This window comes from Microtus oregoni, unplaced genomic scaffold (assembly GCF_018167655.1).
Source record: "Microtus oregoni isolate MIOR12 unplaced genomic scaffold, Mior012 000001F_ref0000356, whole genome shotgun sequence".
NCBI classification, from domain to species: domain Eukaryota; kingdom Metazoa; phylum Chordata; class Mammalia; order Rodentia; family Cricetidae; genus Microtus; species Microtus oregoni.
This window is the reverse complement of record NW_024543060.1, coordinates 71,754,522-71,778,164: the sequence shown is the minus strand read 5'-3', so window position 1 is coordinate 71,778,164 and position 23,643 is coordinate 71,754,522. Positions and strand designations below refer to the sequence as shown.

At 39.2% G+C, this 23,643-nt stretch overlaps 1 protein-coding gene across 9 annotated transcripts in view; it reads left to right on the top strand.

Annotated features, from left to right (window-relative positions):
• The window catches only part of Osbpl8 (oxysterol binding protein like 8), a 138,694-nt gene extending 115,051 nt beyond the window's left edge, over positions 1 to 23,643 (top strand). For all 9 annotated transcript variants that reach the window (XM_041665843.1, XM_041665817.1, XM_041665826.1 and 6 more), the window contains 11 exons: positions 736 to 834; positions 1,486 to 1,582; positions 2,888 to 2,986; positions 6,271 to 6,368; positions 8,347 to 8,436; positions 9,987 to 10,123; positions 12,109 to 12,294; positions 12,924 to 13,011; positions 17,277 to 17,382; positions 17,933 to 18,035; positions 19,611 to 23,643. In XM_041665843.1, coding sequence (XP_041521777.1) covers positions 736 to 834; positions 1,486 to 1,582; positions 2,888 to 2,986; positions 6,271 to 6,368; positions 8,347 to 8,436; positions 9,987 to 10,123; positions 12,109 to 12,294; positions 12,924 to 13,011; positions 17,277 to 17,382; positions 17,933 to 18,035; positions 19,611 to 19,743 — 1,236 coding nt within the window. In that variant the 3' untranslated portion in view covers positions 19,744 to 23,643. The remainder of the gene's footprint in view (positions 1 to 735; positions 835 to 1,485; positions 1,583 to 2,887; positions 2,987 to 6,270; positions 6,369 to 8,346; positions 8,437 to 9,986; positions 10,124 to 12,108; positions 12,295 to 12,923; positions 13,012 to 17,276; positions 17,383 to 17,932; positions 18,036 to 19,610) is intronic.

Below are 23,643 nucleotides of genomic sequence, written 5' to 3'. Positions count from 1 at the left end.
TAATACTGGCTAAATACAAAAAAGAGATGGAATCTTTATATTCAAAAGATATTTGTGCCGGGCGGTGGTGGCGCATGCCTTTAATCCCAGTACTCGGGAGGCACAGGCAGGCGGATCTCTGGGAGTTCGAGGCCAGCCTGGTCTACAAGAGCTAGTTCAGGACAGGAACCAAAAAGCTACGGAGAAACCCTGTCTCGAAAATCACAAAAAAAAAAAAGAAAAAAGAAAGATATTTGTACCCCATGTTCATTACTGCACTAATTGCAGTAACCAAAATATAGACCAGACTGCAGCAGATGCATGGATAGAGATGGTGAACTAGTCAGTTTAAGTTGTGGGGTTTTTTAAGCAACCATTGCTCTCTTGAGACAATATTTTACAGGAATGTCCTGCATCTCAAGAGTTGCTTTCTTATTTTTTTTATTTTATTTATTACTCTTTGAGATATTCACACATGTTTAATCTTATAGTATATTTTGGTAATTTTCACCCCATTAATTCTTGAGCTCTTTTTTGTTTTTGCTTTTTAATATGTTATCTTTAGGTTGTTTGCTGGCAGAAATTGAAAAATTTGTATTTAGACCATATCTTGAGTAAAGCTATATTTTTATTTCATGTAAATTCCATTACTCTGAAGAATTATAAGGTGGTCTTCCAGACAATGCAATTTAACTTTAAACCTGTGTTTGTAATTTTTAACTTGTAGGTTTTTTGTTGTTGTTTTTGTTTAACTAGGGACTGAAGAAACCATATAATCCGATCCTTGGTGAGACTTTCCGTTGTTTATGGATTCATCCCAGAACAAACAGCAAAACGTTCTATATTGCTGAGCAGGTATGAGAAATGCTAGCCTGGTAAATCACTGCTCTTCAGCTGCTCGTGAGGGAAGGCTTGATAGGCACTGAACATTGCAGTACTGGCTGCTGCCCCAGACCACACTGGTGAGCATGGCTGTCCTGTCACAGCCTATTAGGGTTGGCTGTCTGTGTGGCTGTCATCAAGATGTCAGCCAGCTTATACTTAGCCTTACTTTTGACTGGAGTGGGCACTTGCTGTCCATGATTATCCCATGGCTGTAGTGAGGAGAATTTAGTTCCTCGGCATGTGGCCCCTCCGTACACTTTTTACAGCACAAAAACTTGGTTACTCAGAGCTTTAAGCACTTGTGTGTGCGTGCGCACGCAGGAGAGGGCTTAGGGAGGAAGAGGGTGTCCTAAAGGCCTCCCCCATGGAAGCTATGCTATAATCTCAAATTAGAAATGCTGTATTATCATTCCCACACAAATGTTGTTGACTCACACCCTGCCTTTGGTGTGCATGCCGGGAGGCAGGCTTCCTAGGAGCCGGAGATCCAGGCTGTAATTACCAACATTCATCATCGCTTCCCAGCTGTTACTTCTTACCCATTCTCAGGCTTGAACTTTTGATGCTAGCATAGTAGTATGTTTGTTTTCTTAAGTGTGTGACCTTTCCTGTGTTCAATAGGTGTCCCATCACCCACCAATATCTGCCTTTTATGTTAGTAACCGAAAAGATGGATTTTGCCTTAGTGGTAGCATCCTGGCTAAGTCCAAGTTTTATGGTGAGTTTCCCCTTGTCCTAAACTGTGCTTTTCCAAAATGTAGTATTTTCTGGTGAGTTTTTATCTGTAAATAAATTAATTCTGTCATTTTGGCAAGGAATTCATGTCATTTAAGCATGTCTTTAATCCTGTCTCCTGTTTAACCTTGCACATTTAGAAGTAAGGCACGTTTTATCTAACTTCTAACAAGCGTGTAAAAGCATTACTTGTGGGAACACACAGTGAGTGCCTATGTGTCTCTCTCGTGCACAGTGGGTTTATGCAGTTTTTACTTTCATCAGTTTGTTTAGATTTGTCTCCCTGTACCTGAGGGAATTGACCTTTCTCTTTTAGTCTTTAAGTATAGAAAGAATCCAGTTTGGTCCTAGGTCATTCAATAATAATATCTAACCTTCGGCCAAATTACATACTATTAAAAACTCAGAGAATTAAATTCAACTAAGGAATTTTAAACCTGGGAGAAATCAAACGTAAGGGTAAAATAGAAAAGATAAAATATGTAAACAGAAGTCTAAATTTTAATTACACGAGGGGAGAGAGTCAGAAACTAGTCTGCGACAGGAAATCTAAAGTATAACACTTTCCGTCAGGACTATGGTACGTGACTTTTGTTTTTAAAGATGCTCCCCCTACTTAATTTTCTTTTGATTTGGATTGGATTTCTCCCTTTTTTATCAAACGTTCTACGTGTTCTGTATTGATATTACTTCTTCCCCTCTCACTTCAGTCCCTACCCCAACCCCAGCTACAGTGTAATTGGCTTTAGTGGGCATTTGTTTCATAGACATTTTCTACTGAGCCCCAGGTGCGTGGCTTATGTTCAGGCATTGCTTCTGCACTTTGATTGCTATTTTCTTATGTGCTAACAGAACATGTGTGCACCAGGGCTTGCTCTTTATAATATGAAATAATCCAGAGTTCACAAGGGTACTTTGAAGTTTAAAAAAATCATTTATTTTTCTTTGAGTAAAGGCATCTGAAGAGGTGGTGTATAACTTATGAAGTAGCCTATTAGGCATATATCTCACGGTATCTCTCATGTCGGAATCTAGAAAAGTTGATGTAGCGATAGGAGCAAGTCATGGTTGTGCATAAATATTTGCAGACTTTTGAAAATACTCTTAAGATTAGGAATATGAATCAAGAAATGTTTTAGTTATGAGGAGATGAGTATGTCTTTTCACACATGCATTAAGATGGAGATATTTTAAATATTTCTCCTGAAGGAATGTAGATGTCCCAAATAATATGCTTTGTTTTGAATTGGTCGGATTAGCTTTGTGAAATATAACAATCTTTTTTTAGGAAACTCACTGTCTGCGATATTAGAGGGAGAAGCACGATTAACTTTCTTGAACAGAGGTGAAGATTATGTAATGACAATGCCGTATGCTCATTGTAAAGGTAAATGTTTTCCATACCTATATCAGGTGTTTCTTGGCTTTTTGTTTTGTTTTTGTTGTAAGTAAATGTATGTGAATGGCATTTGTTTTGTTTGGTATAGACATAGTTGTTTGAAAACCTTGGTCCACAGTTACTTGAGAGTATCGCTTTTTGCGGACTATTTCTGTGGTGAATTCATTCACACATAATAGTTGTACCTATTTTTGTGATACATCCATTGTAAGAAATTTAGTTGTGATAATGGGATTTCCTTGCGTTTATCTCCTGTGTAAGTTTTGTAATTAAATTAATCTGCCTTTTTCAGAACCCTTGGAAGCCACTTTATGCGCTCTTGCGTTAACACCCTGTACAAAGTTTAATCTGCTCTTCTTTTTAATGATTTGTGTTTGTTTCTATTCATTGGTGTTTTGTGTGCATGTATGCCTGTGTGAGACTGGCCTGTGTGCGGGCGTCAGAAGCCCTGGAACTGGAGCTACAGGCATTGTGAGCGGCCTTGTGGGTGCTGGGAATTGAACCTGGGTCCTCGGGGAGAGCTGTCATTACTGTTAACCGCAGAGCCATCTCTCCAGCTCCATCTGCTGTTTTTCAATGCATCAAGTCCTTTAAATGTTTTTCTTCACTCTGGTTTGACAGTTTCTTTTCCTTAATTTGGATTTTGGTTTCTTTGAGTTATAACCTTGCAGTATAGCTCAGGCTGCCATTGAACTCAGGATCCTCCTGCCTCAGTCTCCCTAGTGTTGAGGTCACTGTTGTGTGATGCAGCACCTGGCTTTTATTTGGCAAAAAGCTAGATAATACTCTGAGTTTTGTATATAGTTCTTAAAATAGGAATGAAGTACAATGCATACCATTTTAAATGAATAGGAATCAATGTTTTCAATTTTTTACTGGTTCTTTGTGGATTTCACATTATGAATCACAGTCCCTCATCTCCCTGTCCCCTTGCTTCCTTCCATCCTCTCTGTCCTTGCAACCTCCCTCCCCCAAACAAAATTTAAAAGTAAAAACCAAAAATAAACAAAGAATAAAAAACAAAGCAACAGCAAAAACAAATGAAAAACTCTTGGCACGTGACTCCAGCGAGCCTCGCAGGCTGTCCATCTTTAAGTGTTATTTGCAATGAGTCATTGGTCTGCTTTGAGGCCTTGATACTGGGCCCGCACTGGACTCGTCCTGGATATCCTTTTGTTGTCTTGCGTCATGGAGAGTCTATAGTGTTGGACCTTCAGGTTTGGCCCTCTCATATGCTCCAACAGTTCATAGATTAGGTGGGTGTTGGGTGGGCTACCCTGTAACCCTGACTCTGAGCCTGGGTTGGTGGCTGAGTTGGTCAGCCTGCGGGCTCTCCCTCATCATCACCACCCCGGCAAGCTTTCCAGCCCTGCTCCAGCTAGCTAACCCATAGAGTAGGCAGCAAGGAGCAGGGCCAGGCCTCCTGCTTCCACACACTCGGGTCCAGCTCCCCCACACCCACACCACCAGGGCCAGCTCTACTGTTTAGCCCAGGCCAGCTGCAGGGCTCATTCTCTAGATTACTGCCCTTGGGAGGGGCAGGACCAGCTCTTCCGTTCTCATTCCCCTGAGGTCGGCTCTACCACCTGTCACACCTTGCCATCCTATGGCATATGAGGGAGGGGCAGGGGCAGCTCCCTTTATGCCTGTGCCAACAGGGTCAGCTCTAGTGTGCTACCCAGGCCAAATGTCATGCCTACTCTCCTGTGTGCTGCTGACGGTGAGGGGCAGGGCCAGCTCTCTCACCTGTCTCAGGTGTCAAGGGGAAGGGAAGCATTTTTCCTCACCCATGCCACCACATGGCCTGGGGGTGGGGGTTAGTCCTGCTCTCATGCCCTCCAGGCCTCTCACTTGTACCCCGTCAACAGGTCAGCTCTATTGCGTTGTCCAGGCGAGGTGCAGATCCTGCTCTCTCATGTGCAGCTGCCGGTGGGGACAGTGCCAGCTCTCCCACTCTGATGACCTCAGGGCCAGCTCTCCCACTGGCCACAGGCAGCGTGTGGCAGAGGAGGAGTGGAGCCAGATCTCCTAGGCACATTCCCAGCACAGGGTCACCTGAGCCTCTGTCAGCTAGGTGCAGGGCCACCCTGCAGCTCCAGGATCAGCTCTCCTAGGCACATTCCCAGCACAGGGTCTCCTAAGCCTCTGTCAGCTAGATGCAGGGCCACCCTGCAGCTCCAGGGTCAGCTCTCCCACTCTTGTGCCCCACAGACCAGTTTTTCCCACCTGCAGGTGGTGGTGAGGGGCATGGGGTGTCTCTCCCTCACCACACCACTGTGTGACAGGCTGTGGGGTTAAGTTCCTACTCTCTCGTCCTGAGGCGGCTCCCTAGCTCTACTGTGCTGTCCTGGGGAGGTGCAGGGTCCACTCTACAGAATGAGATTAAAGCACAGGGAATTTTTTTAAAGCAAGGTTTTCTGTGTGTTTTCTATATTGCTAAGTTTAATGAATTATTTTATAAAATAGGAGTTCCGTGGCTTGCTTACCTTTCCTGGATTTGGTTCTTGTATGTGTAGTACTCACACTCTATAAAGCGACAAGAAACTCCGAATTAGCACATCCTGAGCCATGGTTTCTAGGGAAGGTAATGAGGTGACGTTATTCCGAGTCTCTCACAGTGTGCCCATCAACTAATGAGCACATAACATGATAAGCACATAACGCTTATGTTTTCAGACATTTAATCTTCATTGAACTATCAGCCAACACTGTGGCTCCACTGAGTGAAGCCTTAGCATGGATTCTCTGAAAGGCTCGTCATAGCCTTCACCTCAGAATACTGTCCCACAGCACCTCGGCCTTCACCAGTCAGTTTCCACAGCAAACGCATGTCACAGCCCTGGCTGGCCTGGTCCTGCCTCAGCAGCAGTTCACGCACAGGCCTGTCCACAAGATGCCACAAAGTACGGTGGGCGTTGGCCTGAGGGCTGCCTGTGTGGTTGACTGTGGATGTGTGGAGCTCAGAGTGTAACTGTAGGAGTAGGATCTTTTCTTCTACCAGCTCGGATCCCAAGGTACGGCAGGAAGTGCTTTCTCATGCCGACTCATCTCATTGGCTCACCACTGTACATTGAATAGAAAGTCTGTAGAATTGCCAACTAAGCATGACATGAATGTGCTTTCTTATGTTCTAAAACAAATTTTATGTCCATACTACACATTTTTTGTTGAGTGTGGCAGATGTTTTTCCTTAGTATATCAGTTACAGAGCCCTGCTTATTTTGTGTCAGTGACTCTGTCTTTGAGCTTCTGTCAATTGTCTTTTTCTTTAGGAATTCTTTATGGTACAATGACATTGGAGCTTGGTGGGACTGTCAATATTACCTGCCAAAAGACTGGATACAGTGCAGTACTTGAATTTAAGCTAAAGGTTAGTAAATGATGCTATTACCTAATTAAGGGGAAGCTGTGTTGTAAATACTGAACAAAAAACACAAATGAGTTGTAGAATAAGAACTAAATATGAAAATATGATTTATGCCAGATCAAAGAGAAATACGTCCAAGGGCATTCTCTGTGAGTATCTTGGTTTAGCCTGAGACAGCTTTGGAAGATACAAATTAGCATGAAAGCCACCATTCCTTTTGTTTTTAATTCTGATGATATAACCTGCTGCTATCGAGGAAATGAGACTTAAATGATTGAAATATCTCTGTGAATTAAAACATTGCTTTATAAAACCCCAAAAAGTAGATATGAATTGAGACTGTGGTTGCTTACAGTAAGACAATTTCCTATTAGTTACTATTTCTGTATAAAAAGTTATTTTAGCTCACATGCTTAAAAATAATCAAGTGCTACTCTTTATCAGATTTTCATGCTAAGAATTTGGATAGGTAATATTGGAGATGGCTTTTCTCTTTAAAAGATGTTGGGTATCAGGAAATCTTGAAAACATGAGTGATTTAGTTGAGACCAGAATCCAAGACTTGCCCCCTTGTGAGTCTGATTCCTGAAAGGCCACAGCTGTTACTCTGAGCACCTGTTCATGTGGCCTTTCCCTGGCAGCTTTAAGGCAGCTGGAGGTCTTCCTTAGCAGCACAGAGAACTCTGCTTCCTTCCATCACTAGTCTTAGAAGCCAGATTTACAGCATCTTCTCTCTTCTGCCAAGAGTTACACACCCACCCAGGCTCAGGGGAAGAGGGACGCAGTGACGCACTTCGCAGTAGGAGGTTGGCAAGGTCTCACTGAAGAAGAGCATGGGGGCTGGAGAGGAAATGAGTAGGTACTGTTGAAGCCATCTTTGGAAAATTCGGTCTGCTTCAACAAACGGAACGTCTGAAACATTTTCACAATGTCAGTTATAATTTAGTACATTGTGTTCAGATAAAAAAATAGGAACTATTAAAAATAGGTGTTAATTGCTTCCATGTTGATATTCTAGTAACCAGAATCTCTTTTCTAATGAAAAGAAACTCTTATGTATTATTTGATGCTGTGCCCTTTGCTTTGCCAATTTTATAAATGTGGAGATACTAGTTTGAAAATCATGATTAAAGTGGTCTTAAACAGTTATTCATATCATTAAGTATTAAAACATCAAAATTGTGTCTCTGAGGAAAGGCATTAGTAAGACAGTATAGTGACCTGTTGATGAAAGTTTCTGTAGTGCCTGGTCCCTCTGCCGTTCAGTCCCAAAGAAACACATAGAGGCTTATATTAATTATAAACTGTTTGGTCTATTGTTCAGGCTTATTACTAACTAGCTCTTTTTAATTAACTCATAATTCTTACTATGTTTAGCCATGTAGCTTGGTACCTTTTTTCAGTAAGACATTCTCATCTTGCTTCTTCTGCCTTCTTGCTTGCAACTGCATCTTGCCTTTCCTCTTCCCAGAATTCTCCTAGTCTGGTTGCCCCACCTATACTTCCTGCCTGGCTACTGGCGAATCAGCATTTTATTTAACCAATGCAAGTGACAAGTCTTTACAGTGTACAAGAGCATTGTCCCACAACAGTGACCCAAAGTGTCCTGCTTCTGATTTTATTTTTTGGAAGAATTGTTTTCAAATTTTTTAATTTCCTCAGTTTTCTGAGTTCTTTTTCTTGGTGTGTTGCACATTGATGGCCTCAGTCCTGGTGCCCTCCTTCTGCATGGACTACAGGTCTTTATACCCATGTGATCGTTCCGAATTATTTAGATTTCACAGTCTATTTTTAACTATATTTCATAGTCATAATTCATATTTGTTTTTATTAAAAGTCTCTTAACTTAAATTTGAGTCAGTATTTCACTGTTTTTACTTTCAAGAATATACTAACTATATAACTCTTTTTTTGATGTATAGTTATCTACAGTATATGTAAATATAAACAAAAATGTTCAATATTTTCTTTTTTTTTAAAGCCATTTCTAGGAAGTAGTGATTATGTTAATCAAATATCAGGGAAACTTAAATTGGGAAAGGAAGTCCTAGCTACTTTGGAAGGCCATTGGGTAAGTATTTTTATATGTTCTAATTACAAAATTAATTATATCTGATGGAGAAAATAGACAATCATATTGCAAAAGTATCACTAAATAAACTTCATCTTAAAGGCAGGTATTTTGGTATTACTCTGTTCCCAGCGACATTTTATTTTATTTACTGTTTTATGTTTAAGACTTTAAATGAGTAGAAGCAGCTATTATATGGCACTTACTATATACTTTATTAAGTATGTAGCTTGTATCATTTAATTATTATCATTTAATAAGTAGTTGGATTGCTTAAACTTGACACATAGATGCCCATTTTTTGTTGTATTTTATTGATTTAATGTCTGTGTATGTTTGTCTGTGCATGTGCGTGCAAGTGTGCCATGACACATATGTGGAAGACAGGACAGCTTTCTGGAGCCAGGGTTCCTGTTCTACCATGAGGGTTCCAAAAATCAAGATCAGGCCATCATAGTTGGTAGCAAGCACCTTCAGTAGCTGAGCCTTCCTGCTGACACATAGAAACTAACACAGAGAGCATCGGAATCTGAAGTGTTTGCAGTGAGCTGAGAAAACTAAGCGCTGGGACCCTGGCTGCACAGCACTTGACTGGTCCCAGTTAGAGTCGTGTTTCTTTGGAGGTAGACCGGAAGGTGCAGTAGTATATAAAAGCACTGGCTTTGGTTTACCTCTCTGCCAATCGATATTCTCATTTATATAATTCCTTACAAGGAGCTTATGTGACTGAAATGGATTATGGTATATTTCTTAGATGCATTTTCACTATAAACACTAAGTATATGCTATTCTGCATATAATAAGCAAAAAACAAGGTGAAAATGAAGCTATATATGGAGACTCGGCCAATGGCTACATAGGTTCTGCAAAATGTTTATTTTTAAATTTATGTGTGTGTGTGTGTGTTCTGTGTCTCAGGAAGAGGTAGTCAGGCTTGGTGGCAGTTGACTTTACCCATAGAGTCATCTCCCTGGTCCCCTGAAAAATGTTATAATTGACTTCCTATCTGAGTATTATTTGGAGCACTCATTAGCCATCGTCATTTTTTTTTTTTTTTTACTTTTGAGACAGGGTCTCATGTTGCAGCCCCACTGGCCTCAGACTCACAGAGATCCGCCTGCCTCTGCCTCTTGGGTGTTGGTATTAAAAGGCGTGCATCACCACACCTGGAAAAATAGGTGTTCTACAAATATAAAATGTCTAAGATTGTGTTTAATTTTTAACGCTAAGGGTCTCAGAAATTTTTCAGTAATTTGATTTCCTACATTGTCCACAGTATCACACTATGATCTTCTGCAGCAGTTCAGACTTGAAGCTTTAGGCTTTGGCTGTAATGTTTGAAATTTGTTAAATGAACAAAAATCTCATGAACATTCTATGTAATCAGCCTGTTTTTCTAATTGATTGGAATTACTTATTGAAACTATTTTTATACAAATAGAAAGAATTTGGGACTTTGAGAAATGTACTAGTTACATTTGTTTTAAAATACTTTGTAGTCCTCTTCTAGATAAAGATAACTAATTGATGTTTAATTCCTTTAAATATAGGATAGTGAAGTTTTCATTAATGACAAAAAGACTGATAACTCAGAGATTTTCTGGAATCCAACACCTGACATTAAACAGTGGAGATTAATAAGGCACACTGTGAAATTTGAAGAACAGGATGATTTTGAATCAGAGAAGTAAGTAAACAATTTTTTAGCTAACTTCATGAACATTAAGGACTATTTCAAATTGCATAATAGTGTAGCCACACTATTCTCTGTATGCTGTTGAGTTGTCACTTGTGGGACGGAGAGCATTCTGTGTTGGTGTGTGTGGCATAAATAGTTCACAGATCATCTTGTTTCTCTGCAGTCAGAACTGAAATACCCTGGTTTCTCTCTCCTACTCCAGTGCTCTAAATATCTGTTTGCATAAAATTATAGAACCAGTTCGTAGTTCAGTTTCTACCTGGCTCCTGGTATCTGCCTGTGGATCGGTGTTGTGGGATGTAAAACCGCTGCCTTTGTTCTGTCCTCTGAAACAAGAATAATGCCACTCAGTGCCCTGGTTTCCAAAGGACATAAACCAGTTGGGCAGTGCCATCATTAATGCCATCACTTCTGTTATTCAGTCATGAAAGCCTTTCTAGAACTCTTAGTCCTTTTGGATAAAGTTTCTGTTTATATCTCTTTGTGTTAAGAATTCTGCATAAATATTGCTTTACTACACACTTGATACCTGTGAGTCATAACTTACTCTGTGGTCCTGCTTCCATGAACCAAGTCTACGTGTACTTTATTTTCTACATAGGTACAGAATGTCAGCATTGGAAGATATGTTTGCATTAATTTTCAAAGTCCTACTTCAGGTGTAACCACATGATGTTCCCTGTCCAAAGGGACATGAAGCCATTTCTAATGTATATAATTCAATTTTTTTTTTATATTTTTAATGTGGAGTTTTGTGCAGAGCAAAGTGGCCTTTATTGCTGTATAGCTGAGAGTGACCTTGAACTGTTATTATTGATTCTTTTGCCTCTGCTTCCCAGTCCTGGGCCTATAGGCATCCTCTGCTGAGTCCATCTCAATGTATTTTAAGGATGAGATAATAAAACTTAGAAAAGGAAACTTTTATCAGCTAAGTGGAAGACATAGAAAAGTAACTTGTGTAACAAATTTCAAGGTCTGCAGTCCTGGGATCCTGGCTCCGCCTCTCTCAGGTTTTAATATGGCGGAGGTAGTTCACCTCTTGCTCTGGGACTGCCAGGTGGGAGCCGTCCTCACCTCCTCAACTCTGGGTAGCACCATGCAGCGCATAAACCCTTTTTATATGAGTAAAAGCTAAATCTGCCATGTGTCCTGGAAATATCTCTGTGTATGGCAGTGGGAATCCACCATTTTCTTCTGCCTGAGCACTCCTAGCAGACCTGATCCCGCCACCTGCCCAGGTGGGGAGCAATGAGTCATGGCATGGTCTCAGCTACTTTCCTCCCAACTCCTGAGAGGGCACAAAAGCATCCGGACTGAAGTAGGTAGCGGGCATGAGCCCCAAATGTTTCAGACCACGTTAGTGTGCCATTCTCTTGGTGGAGACTGCTTGTTTGTTTCCCAGCCACCCAGAACTGAAATAAACACACAGAAACTGTATTATTTAAAACACTGCTCTGCTTATTAGCTTATGCATATTTTTAGCTGGCTCTTGGATCTCAAATGAACCCATTTCTATTATTTTATATTTTACCACGAGGCTCATGGTTTACCAGTAAAGTTCTTGGGCACCTGTCTCCTTCATCGGCTACATGGAGTCTCACTGACGCCGCCCTGTTTCTCACAGCATTCAGTTAGTTTTCCCACCTAGCTCTATTCTGCCCTATCACAAGCCAAAACAGCTTCTTTATTCATTAACCAAAAAGGCAACACATATACAGAAGGACTTCCCACACCATTTTAGAACACATATAATTGATTTTTCTTGCCAAAAAGAAATTAACCTTCATTTAGTGGTTGTTGCCTATGCAAGGCATTTGGTTTTGTTTCTTGACTCAATTCTAAGCATATGAATATAAGAGTTGTCAAAGTCAGAAATCCCCATGAGCAATGCTTGCTCTCAACAAAAATCTGTATAATTTGATTTTTCTAGTTGATTTTTAAAAATATTATTTTTACACTTATTTATTATTTAGACTCTGGCAGCGAGTAACAAGAGCTATAAATGCCAAAGACCAAACAGAAGCTACTCAAGAAAAGTATGTTTTGGAAGAAGCTCAAAGACAAGCTGCTAGAGATCGGAAAACAAAAAATGAAGAGTGGGCTTGTAAGTTATTTGAACTTGATCCACTCACAGGAGAATGGCACTATAAGTTTTCAGAGTAAGTACTTTAAACATTTATTTTAAAATATATAAGCATAATTTTTGGCTTTATATTTTTAGTATATTTATTATCAACATGAATTAGGGTGAACTTTTACAGATATTTTAAGAATTTATGTGTATGTTTGCCGGCTTCTGTGCATCTGAGTGCCATGTGCATGCAGGACCCCATGAAAGTCAGAGTTCCTGGTCCTAGCTTAGTGGATGGTTGTGAGCCACCATGTGGGTGCTCTTAACCACTAAGCCTTCACACTTCAGCCCATAGTGTGAAATTTTACTTTTATTTATTCATTTATTTATTTGGGACAGGGTCTTACTATGTTGCTCTGGCTGTCCTGGAACTTGCTATATAGACCAGGCTGGATTCAAACTTAGAGTTTCTCTTGCCTCTGCCCAGTACTGAAATTAAAAGCATGCGTCATTATATCTGGCTTCACGGAGTGATATTTTAAACTTGTTGTTCTGTTATTTACTTTACATTCTAGATAGTAATTTGTTTTCCAGATAGGCTAAGAAGATTAGATATAGACAAATTTACGATTAAACCAGTCTTTGTAATTACTTAGTGAAAATCTATTGAAAATAAATTGAGTTCTGTGGCTATTTAAATTTCCTTTTTCTATTTAGTACCCGACCATGGGACCCACTTAATGATATGATACAATTTGAAAAAGATGGTGTTATCCAGACCAAAGTGAAACATCGCACTCCAATGGTATGTAACAAAAAAGTAGCTAGGTCCAATAAGCTTATAAATTTGCTAAATCATTAGTATCCATGATAATTACATTTAAAATTTAAAATTTTAGGTAAGTAAAGAGACATAACAGATAACTCCAAGTTCTTGATACACCCCAAATACACAGGCACACACACAAATAGAATCTACCAAAAGTCTCCAAATATTGAACCATTTGCAGCAACTAAGGGAATGAAGGACCAAGAAAGGACTTCACAGCAGCAGGAAGACATTATAGCATTATAGGAGTCCTTCCTCACCTCTTCCTGGGCACACTTAGAGGCTTGTGAGGTCTATGTTCCAGGGTAAGTCCCTGATGCTGGAAGGAAGAAAGCAGACCCCACATGTGTATAGAGGCATGCGGGCAGGCACACACACACACACACCCCACCTCTCGGGATACCTACTACCTAGAGGGCACATGAGAGTATCAATAACACGAAATTTTACAAAGAAATTAAACATAAATGTGAGAGCTGAAAAGTAGAGTAATAGGAAAATTTGCTAGAGAATCTAACAACAGATTTAAGTAGGTACAAGACAAAATCGGTTACATGAGAGATAAAGCTATTCAAATTATCCTGTGTGAAAAGGAGAGGGGACAAATGGATGAAAAGGTAAATAGAACCTTAAAGATCCACAGGCGCAGCCTCTGTTGGGTCATGTGACTTACGGAGTCCACAAGGAGATCAGAGACAGAAATGGGTGAAACATGCTTAATTAAAGGCTCCCATACGCCCAGCATTGATGACAGTAGGAATCTGTAAATCGAATTCCAACTGTCTGAGTAGAGTGAGCTCAGACTGTTGAAAGCCGGAAAATGGAGCCTTAAAGGCAGCAAGAAGGAACATGTAATCTTTTTATTAGATAATATTAAAGATTCCTAAAAGTCCTAGGACAACTTTAATGAGCAACTCTGGCAACATTGCAGGTTATAAAATGGACACACAGATAATATTTGTGTTTCTATATAGTGAGGAATCGCAAAGGGAAATTAAGAAAGCTGTTCAATTTAAAATAGCATCCAGAAGAGAAAAATCCTGGCAATAAGTGGAACTAAGATGTGGAAGACTTGTGCTAAGGAATTTTGATAAGACATAAGAAGTAGAAAGACTGCCTATGCCTGGACTAGAAGAGTTCAAATCACTACAATGCCGTGCTACCCCAGAGCAGTCTGTAGAAATGGAAAGGCTGACCCTCAGACTCCTGTGGAATTGGGAGGGTCCCTGCATGGATAAAACAATCTCTCTTTTTGTTTGTTTTAGGGCAAAGTTGGAAGACATTTCCAAAGTTTATCACAAAGCCCCAGTAACCAAAGCAGTCATTTGGATAGAAGGATAGGCGTGGTAGATAGGCCAGTGGAAGAAAATGAGTCTAGTTGTAAACCCATAAAAATCGCGTTGTAAGGGGCTGGACAGATGGCACAGTAGTTAAGAACACTTGTTATTCTCCCAGAAGACCTGGGTTCCATTCCCAGCACCCACATGGCAGCTCCAACCACCTACAATTCTAGTTCTAGGGCATCTGCACCCTCTTCTGGCCTCCTCAGGTACTGCATGTATGTGGAGACACTCGGGCAAACACTCATATGCATAAAATAAGTTTTCAAACAAAGTTTTAACAAACTTATTTTTGTCAATGATTTCTCCCACTCCTTAGAAAAATAGTAGTCTCTTGAACAAATAGTACTGAGGCAAATAAATCCACCTGACTTCTACTGTTCAGAAAGTAACTTAGAATAGATCTATACATAAAATGAGATGTAAGACTATACAATTCTTAGAAAACAATCTAAGTCATCATGAATTTGTGTGTGAAAATAGATTCTTAGTAAGACATTAATAGCAACAACAACCAGAGCAAAACTATGGGTGATAGAGAGCTGGCTGGACAGTTGAAATTCTTGGTGCTCCTACAGGGGACCTGGTTTGTTCCCAGCACCTACACAGCAACTCTCAGTTGTCCATAACTCCCATTTCAGGGATCTCATGCCCCAGGTGGCCTCTCCCAGCAGCAGGCACACGTGTGGTCCATACAGAGTTTCAGGCAAAACACCATACACAAACAAACAAACCTTACTTAGGCATCATCAGACAGCTGATGCCAAGAAGAAGGCAGAAGGACAAGTTACAGAATGAGAGAAATCATTTGGTAATTGTTTGTCTAACAATGTTTAAATATCCAAAATATTTAAGAGTCCCTGACTTAACAAAAGACATCCTGGCCGGGCGGTGGTGGCGCACGCCTTTAATCCCAGCACTTGGGAGGCAGAGGCAGTCGGATCTCTGTGAGTTCGAGGCCAGCCTGGTCTACAAGAGCTAGTTCCAGGACAGGAACCAAAAGCTACGGAGAAACCCTGTCTCGAAAAATCAAAAAAAAAAAAAAAAAAAAAAAAAAAAAAGACATCCTGGTTTTAAAAAACAGGCAAATGGCTTGATTAAACATTTCTCCAAAGAAGATACACAAATGACCAAAACACTTAAAATTGTTAATATTAGTATATGAAGTGCAACCCAGAACCACAATTAGTTTGTCTCATTCCACTTAATATGTAATTAAAAAATTAAAATAGAAAATAAAGTGTTGGTGAAGGTATGGGGAAACCAGAGCCCCAGTACATTGCTGATGGGAATGGAAAACTTTGCAGCCAGTGGGAAGACACAGTTTAGCAGGTCCTAAAAGAACATATACTATAAAATTACCACGTGGCCCAGCTCTTCTACTCCAGTAGAGTTGAAAATCAGAACTGGAAATGCAATGCAACAGTATTGATTGCAGGACAGTCACAGTGGCCAGAGGAGAGAAGCAGTGCAGGATCCACCAGCAAACGATGCATAACAAAACAGTCTGTTCATAGTTTATTGTTTATTATCAATAGACATCATTAATAAATATATCATGTATTTGTTAATGAGTTTACCTATTAATAAATATTATTTATGCATAAAATAATTAAATTCTGCTCCACGCTACAACATGGACAAACTCTAAAGGGCAAATATTCTACGGTTTCCAAGTAGGCAAAAAGTAGATTACAGTGTCCCAGTGACCTGAGGAAGGAGAGAGTGAACAGCTAGAGAATCTGAAGATGGTACACAGCATTGTGAAATAATTACTGCTAGTGGGCTGTATATAGTAGCTTTAAAATGGCAAAACTCTATCATATATACTGCTATCACAATTTTAAAATACAAAATTTTGTTTGGATTTATTTTTTTCAGACAGGGACTCACTATATAGTCCTGGCTAGTCTGGATCTCACTATGTAGACTCTTCTGCCCTCAAACACAGAAACTCACCTTCTCTGCCCCTACTGAGATTGAGGTGTCCATTGACATGGTGGAGACACATGAGACACAGTCACAGCAAGTGCTCGTACGTCCCTCGCTGCTGACCCTGCTTGTCGCTCTGAGGACTCCAGTGTTTCTAGTGGGGTAGATTAGGCCGAATCCACAGCCTGCCTTCTTAGTGCCCATTATACACATGTATAGGCTCGTATATAAGCTCTTATACGGTTATTCCAAGGAGTAACCAGGGATATGTCCGTTAGACTGGTGAAGGTACATATGAAGTTATAGATGTGTGACCATTGACTTTGTTTCCCAGCATGCACAGTGCCTCACCTTGTGATTCCCTCCTCCTCTGCATTTAGGTTTTAAGTTGTGGACTGGTGACCAGAATTCCAAACCTATTAATTATTATTCTACAGTTTATTATTCCACAGAAAATTTAGTCCTACTTTATGTGTAATCTTTGTGCCTACACATAGATGTTTTTAGTAAGTTTAGGTGTACTGCAAAATAGTAGTATATTTTGTTTACCATAAACTGCCTAAGTATACCTAACATCGCCCAATGGGAATGTTCTAACATTGTGAACAAGGTATGGATTTTCTCAACACTGCTGTTGAAAACCCTGGCGATGCTATGAGAAAGAGATGCAGCAGTTGGGGGATGTATCTGTGTTAGTTTGTATATGCTTAAAGGTACCAACCTAATAGTATTCGTACAGGTCAGGAATGGGAGGGAGATGACTTCATACATTTCTTCTTTGTAGTCTCTGTACCCAGTGAGAATCAACTAAGACAGTGGATTGCTAAGTACAGTGCATCGTTCTTGCTAAATTTCATTAGATTGTATGTGCTTTGACTTCCAAGCATCACTCCCGTCAGTGCTTTTGACAGTTGTGCAGGTAGTTTAGCTACAGGATAGTGCAAACTCATATAATATGATTTTTTTCAGGTTAGTGTTCCAAAAATGAAGCATAAACCAACACGACAACAGAAGAAGGTGGCAAAGGGCTATTCCTCCCCAGAGCCCGATATCCAGGACTCATCTGGAAGTGAAGGTAAAAATGTTTAGTGCGGACTCTTGGACGGGAGTGATCTTAAATTTTTACCGTTAGGAATATGTAAGTGGTTTTCAAATGAACTCGAGTGTAGGAGTCTGTAAGGAGACAGGAATCAGATCCTTAGTTTTTAAACTAAGGTTTAAACTAAGGTTTAAAAACTTTGAGAAAGATCTGAGCATACTTAGGAAGGGAATGAAGCTAACAGCAGCACTAGAAGTCTAAGGTCCCTGAAAACTGAGTTCTTCAGATCTGTGCCAGCAGCTGGGAGGAGAAGAGAGTATTAGTTTCTCAAAATTAATACAGATTTTAAATGAATTATTTTTGTGTTTTAATGAATTAAAAATAAAACTGATTCCATAAGCTAAGTAATTTGTAAGTACTCTGTGCATGTTCCAGCTTTGATTTGATATGTTCAGACTTTATAAACAGAGTGTTTATTTTAACAATTTGTAGGCCATTCAAGCCAATGTGTAGAAAATTTTTATTATACAAGTTATTAAATTCATCTATAGACTGTGACCACAACTTCAATCTAAATGTCTTTTAGCTCAATCTGTAAAGCCGAGTGCACGAAGAAAGAAGGGATTAGACCTGGGAGACATTCAGAGTTCCATTGAGTCTATAAAACAAACACAGGAAGAAATTAAAAGGTAATATGTTCTGACAGTGACCAGTTGTTTGAGTCCAGAGGAGTAAAGGCCCTGTTAAGAGAAATCATGCGAACTTTACATTTTTATAACATTGTAAAGTTTAAAAATAGAGTCCTTGCCTCTGTTGCCTGAAGTCTGAAGCTTACAAAATTCCTCCCACACTGAACTAGTAGGGGAGATGGAGTTGTGAGATTTTTTTCCTCTGAGGGTAGAATGTTTTATTGCTAACAGCATGCTAGGAACGTAGCCATGTTGGATGTGGAGGCCGGGTTGTTTTGAGAAAGCTGACGGACATGCTTGTTCTTGCGTCCCCTTAGTGCACGGCTGATGTGTAAGTGTGATGTGTTGCTTCTTACAATACCTCAAGTGCTTGTACAGCAGTAGGCAAATGGTCACTACCCTGAGACCAGGACTGTCCACATGCACGCGCACACACGTGCGCTCTCTCTCTCTCTCTCTCTCTCTCTCTCTCTCTCTCTCTCTCTCACACACACACACACGTCACTTCATGATCTAGTACCTAACAGTTATTAACACTTAACAGAAGATCCTGGAGGAGAGATGTTCCTGTTCCTGTCCCATTACTGAAACTAGCTACATGAACTTTTAAAATGTTCAGTATTAAGCCTTCTTGCTTTCTATGCATGGATTAGTGTTGGATGTATGTTCAGGGCAATTAAATACAAGCAATCTTTCTCTGTTCTTGGAGCTGCTATTTTATCTCCAGCCTCATTGCTGTTCCCTGGACCTGCCGTGCCCCATGCTGTCCTGTGAAGCTTCTCACATGGACCATGCTCTGTGTGCATGCTCATATCTGGACCATTGCCCTTACTGCAGCCGGCTTCTCAGATTGCACACCTCTGGTCACAACACTGCGGGGCAGAGACAGGCAGATCTCCAGCCTGGTCTAGGCAGAGCATTCCAAGGACGCTGCAGAGCTGCTGTTGTGTGCTGTTAGCCTCGCGGGACTGTAGCTCCTTCAGAGCAGACGGAATGACATGTGCATCTCGGCTGTTATCCTGCCTTAATTAAGCCTTAAGTTGGTGTTCCAAAAAAAAAAGGAATGGTGATTCACTCACAAGTTGATTTTAGCCAAATGCATTTAAGATGTCATGAAGATGTTATATTTCATGACTAAATTTACATTTTTGTAGCATAAGAAAGGCTGTTGAATATTCTTCAACTTGAGAGGAAATCTGTTGCTTTTTTTCCCCCCTTGGAGAATTTACAGTTTTTACTCCACTCTTCTCTCTCAATTAAAAATAAAAGAAACCTAGGCAACTAAAGAACAAATACTTTTCTTAAAACCACTGTTGTAACAGAGGTGATAATATATTTTTGTATCATTAAACCGTGATAATTCCGTTTAATATGTCAAAGTAAATCCAATGTACTTAAGGCACATTAGCCCGAATCCTGGCATCTCAGGTCTTGGTTAGAGTAGTCATTGATTGAACTAGTTACTTGAGGTACTGCAGTTAGACACTTTGTGACAATATAGTAACTATTATAATGACATTTTGTGCTAACATTTCTGAGAAATAATTATGAAATTTATTATTGCTTATTTTTTAGAAATATTATGGCTCTTCGAAATCACTTACTTTCAAGTGCACCTGCTACGGATTATTTTCTGCAACAGAAAGACTACTTCGTCATTTTCCTTCTGATTTTGCTTCAAGTCATTATAAACTTTATGTTTAAATAGAAGTTCTCAACAGTTGACTCCGTGAACTGGAAAGATGAGCCCGGGACCAGTTCCGATTGGTTTGCTCTTCAGTAAAGCACCACAACATTTGTAAACCAGACGGACAACTAGGAGGTCAATGTAGAAGTGTCTGCTTCCTGTTCACGTCTTTTATCCTTCACCCAAAACAAGAGCTGTTGTATTTGATCATTAAAATTGGCTTTGTGTTAAGTGCCAGAACACTTTTGTGAGACTGTGCCTACATGTGCGTATGATAAGCCCACATGTGTACAGAAGAACTCTTCCCTGACAGTAGTGTCTGTGCTCTGCGTGTGTTATGACACACTCTGATACCATTGCTCATGACAAAATGCCATCATCTTATAAATATGTATAGTCAACTGTTTTCTTCAGGAGACTGGCATACAACTTTAATTAAGGAATTACAGTGGGAAATGATAGATATATAATAGACATACTATGACTAATTCAGTACATTATACTGTTAAAACCATCTCCAAGGTATCTAGCTTGGTTGTCTTAGAAACACCAAGGAAAGTGTGAGTGGTAAGAATTAATATATCATGAGAAACAAGTAGAATGTTTTAAAGTGTTTACACAAGATTTTCTAACCCTTAGAACTTAATGTTGCAGATATAGGTGTATCGTACTTATACACACACACACACACACACACATATATATCAATATTAAAGATTGGTGTGTAGCTACATGGATCTGTATGTTACAATCCCACCTTCAACACTGGCTGACAAGTGGTCAAGTTTATTTGCCATCCTTTCCTCGTTTTAAGTCAGCTGGCCTAGGATGTCTTCCAGACGTTAGTGTTTGTAGGGTATGTGAAATCCTGATAATTTAGCATTTTCTTTATGAAAAACATTTTGGCATTCATTTCGACACTAGAGTGCTCAATGAGAAAATAGAAGAGAAAAAATTCTGATATTTTACTTCTGAAGCCAAAAAAAAAAAAAAGGCAGTAAGAAAAGACACTGCAGTGGCCTTTATTTTAAAAACATTAAAATCAGTTTGCTTACATGTGCAATAAGTTGAGCATTTGAGAATATCAAGTTATGAAGTTTATCATCTCTTATCATCGTCCCGTGGCAAGCTAGTTCTGTACGAGTCCTTTTGTTCCTGCTCAGGCAAGTTTGTTCCTAAGGGTTTTTCCTGTTTCCTCAGTTCAATATTTTGACTTTTTATTATTGTCAAAAACAGTTCTTTAAAAGGTAATTAAGTTTTAGAACATGTCATGAAATTTAGATTTCTCCAAACTACAGGTTTCAGAAAGGTTTATACAGTGAGAAACTGAGAGCAAGCTGTTGGCATGGCTCCACCTGCCGTCAGTTAAGGAGAGGCTGAGGTGCAGTCATCTCTGTGTGAGGGATACAAAGCCAGAGATGGCCGCCACAGTGCTAAGACCACAGGTACCTGGGTTCCCATGAAAAGCCATTCTCACACGGTGTTAGCAAAACAACGCTGTATTTCATATGAAAATAGTTTAAACTTTTAACAGCTTAAACAAGGTATACCTGTATCCAGTATTTCATCGTTGTGGAGTTTTGGGTCATATTTCATATTTGTCAATATATTTTTTGTATTCATATTCTACTACCAATATTATGCTCAACTGCCTATTCATTGATGTGTGATATTTTGTAAATATTGTACAACTTGATCTTTATATGATTTTAAATTAGTATTAATTTATATTATATATATAACTTAATTGGTTGATTGCTAAAAGTTGTTTCATTGTTAAGCCCTGAAATGTTCAATTGTTGGTGACCTTAGGGCTCTGTCTTACTCCTTTGTATTTTCATGTGGTTTGAACAGGGCTTTATTTGTATTGCTATCTGAGACTGGAAAGGTAATTGTTTTGTTTTTTTAATTTCACTTCAGAGCTGATGTTAATGGGTCCTTACCCAGGAGTCAGAAACTAATGAACACAGGGTGACTGCTTCTTATACACTAAAAGCTTACGTTCAGTCAGATGTTTCTCTGACGCTTTTAGTGGTATGAGTTTCTTTCTGTGAACTGAACCCAAAACTCAGGAATTGCTGGATTCGTATGCAAGTTCTTTAACTTAGTGTATAATTGACCTTGAGTTTAGCCAGACAGTGTGACTTGACTTTGAACATTGTGACCTGAGGGTGATCTCTCTTCATAAGTGGATTCAGAATGTGTGTGACTCACCGTTCCAAACTGTCTGAAAACTCCACATGGTTTCTCGGGGGTTTGTGACTCTATGACCAGTTTTCTTCATTCATCTAAAACATTATTTTCTCACATGAAAATTTAGATGAGAAGTAAAAATTCTTGGCATTTTCATTTTTCAGTTGTTAAATGTCTAGCTGTCCCCCATTCAGTGAGATGCTGCTGGCTAGAAAAGCTAGTAATAGGCATATGAGCTGTAGTGTGCTGCAGCCGTAGACAGTTAATGTGCAATCCCTGCCGCTACTTTTCTTGTCTGACTTAGAAAGGTCCAGTGGTAATCTTTGTCACAGCTCGGTTGACAACTGCATTCCATTGAAAAGTTGGCCTTGTAAGAGACAATCCTCATTTACTTTTTCATGCTTTTGTGCCTTTAAGGAAATATTTTTCTTATTTTATGTTACAGAACTATAATGTGTTCAAAGTGTTTGTAGGCTTACTTGTCATAAAAGGGTCATTTCTCTGTCACTTTATTTCCTTTTATATAGCTGAAGAATATGTAAACAGTAACGCCGTACTTTTATAAGGATTTGTCTAGTTACCTATTTCAAATATATTCTTACTCAGACATCATTAAAGTAAACCTGTCAGATTATTCTGAGTATTGTAAACAGTGCCTTTTTGATGGAATTCACACTGTTTTGAGTGTCAACTCGTGCCATATTCACAGACTTGTGGAAGGCAGTTTTAACTTTTTGAAGACTATCTTCATCAAAATTTTAAAAGCAAATGTATAAAATTTCATCTTTTTCCAGTGTTTAGCATTTCTAGTCAGCAGTAAATAGTTTTGTTTTGCTTTTTTTGTCTGATGTACAAGGATGATGGCATAAAATGAGCCATACATGAGTCTGCAGGTTATTTTGAATTATGTTAAATATAAATAAAGAAAATATTCATGTTTATATCAAATTTTCCAATTTGACCTATCGGGGGAAACCTCCCATAATTCACTAAGTTTACATTTCAATCTCTTTCTTATTTGACTAAGTGTATAAAGAGATTCCTTACAATGTATGACCTGCCACCACTGCATAGTTTGGTTTCATTTTGTTACATATTTTGTGGGTTTAGTATATCCACTTTTTGTTACAATTATGATACTATTTTGTTACAGTTTTTAAATGAAGATGGACTTTTAAAATTGTACAGGACCAGTGTCTTATTAATAAGATTAGCATATTTAGTGAGAGCCACAGGAAAACCTTGACGAAAATGAATGTGACTATACTCTATGAGGTATTTAGAAAAATTAGCCTCTTCATTTGTCATTAAAATTCTTTCAGTACCATAATACTGCAATTCTTTATCTGAAAGAAATGCCATGAAACATTTGAATGATGAGCCACAGACCTTCGGTTGGATTTACTTTCACTTTTTGGCATGTTAAATACACATTTAATTTTAAATACATCAGTTAATGGCTGTTTATAAAGTCAAGCACTACCACTGGTCAGTTTTGTATGATAGGCTATAAGTGTGTTGTTACCTGCAGTGTAAGTATAGCACACTGCTGAAGTCTCTTAAGGTGCATAGTTAATGTATAGATAGTCACAGGCGGTTTTGTAATGTATACATTTCTAAGCTATTATTCCTAACCTGTTATGTTTGCAGAGAAAAAAGAATTTTTCTACTGATCTGTAAAATTATGTTAACTTCTACAAGTAGGTATTCTAAATAAACTTTTTAAAA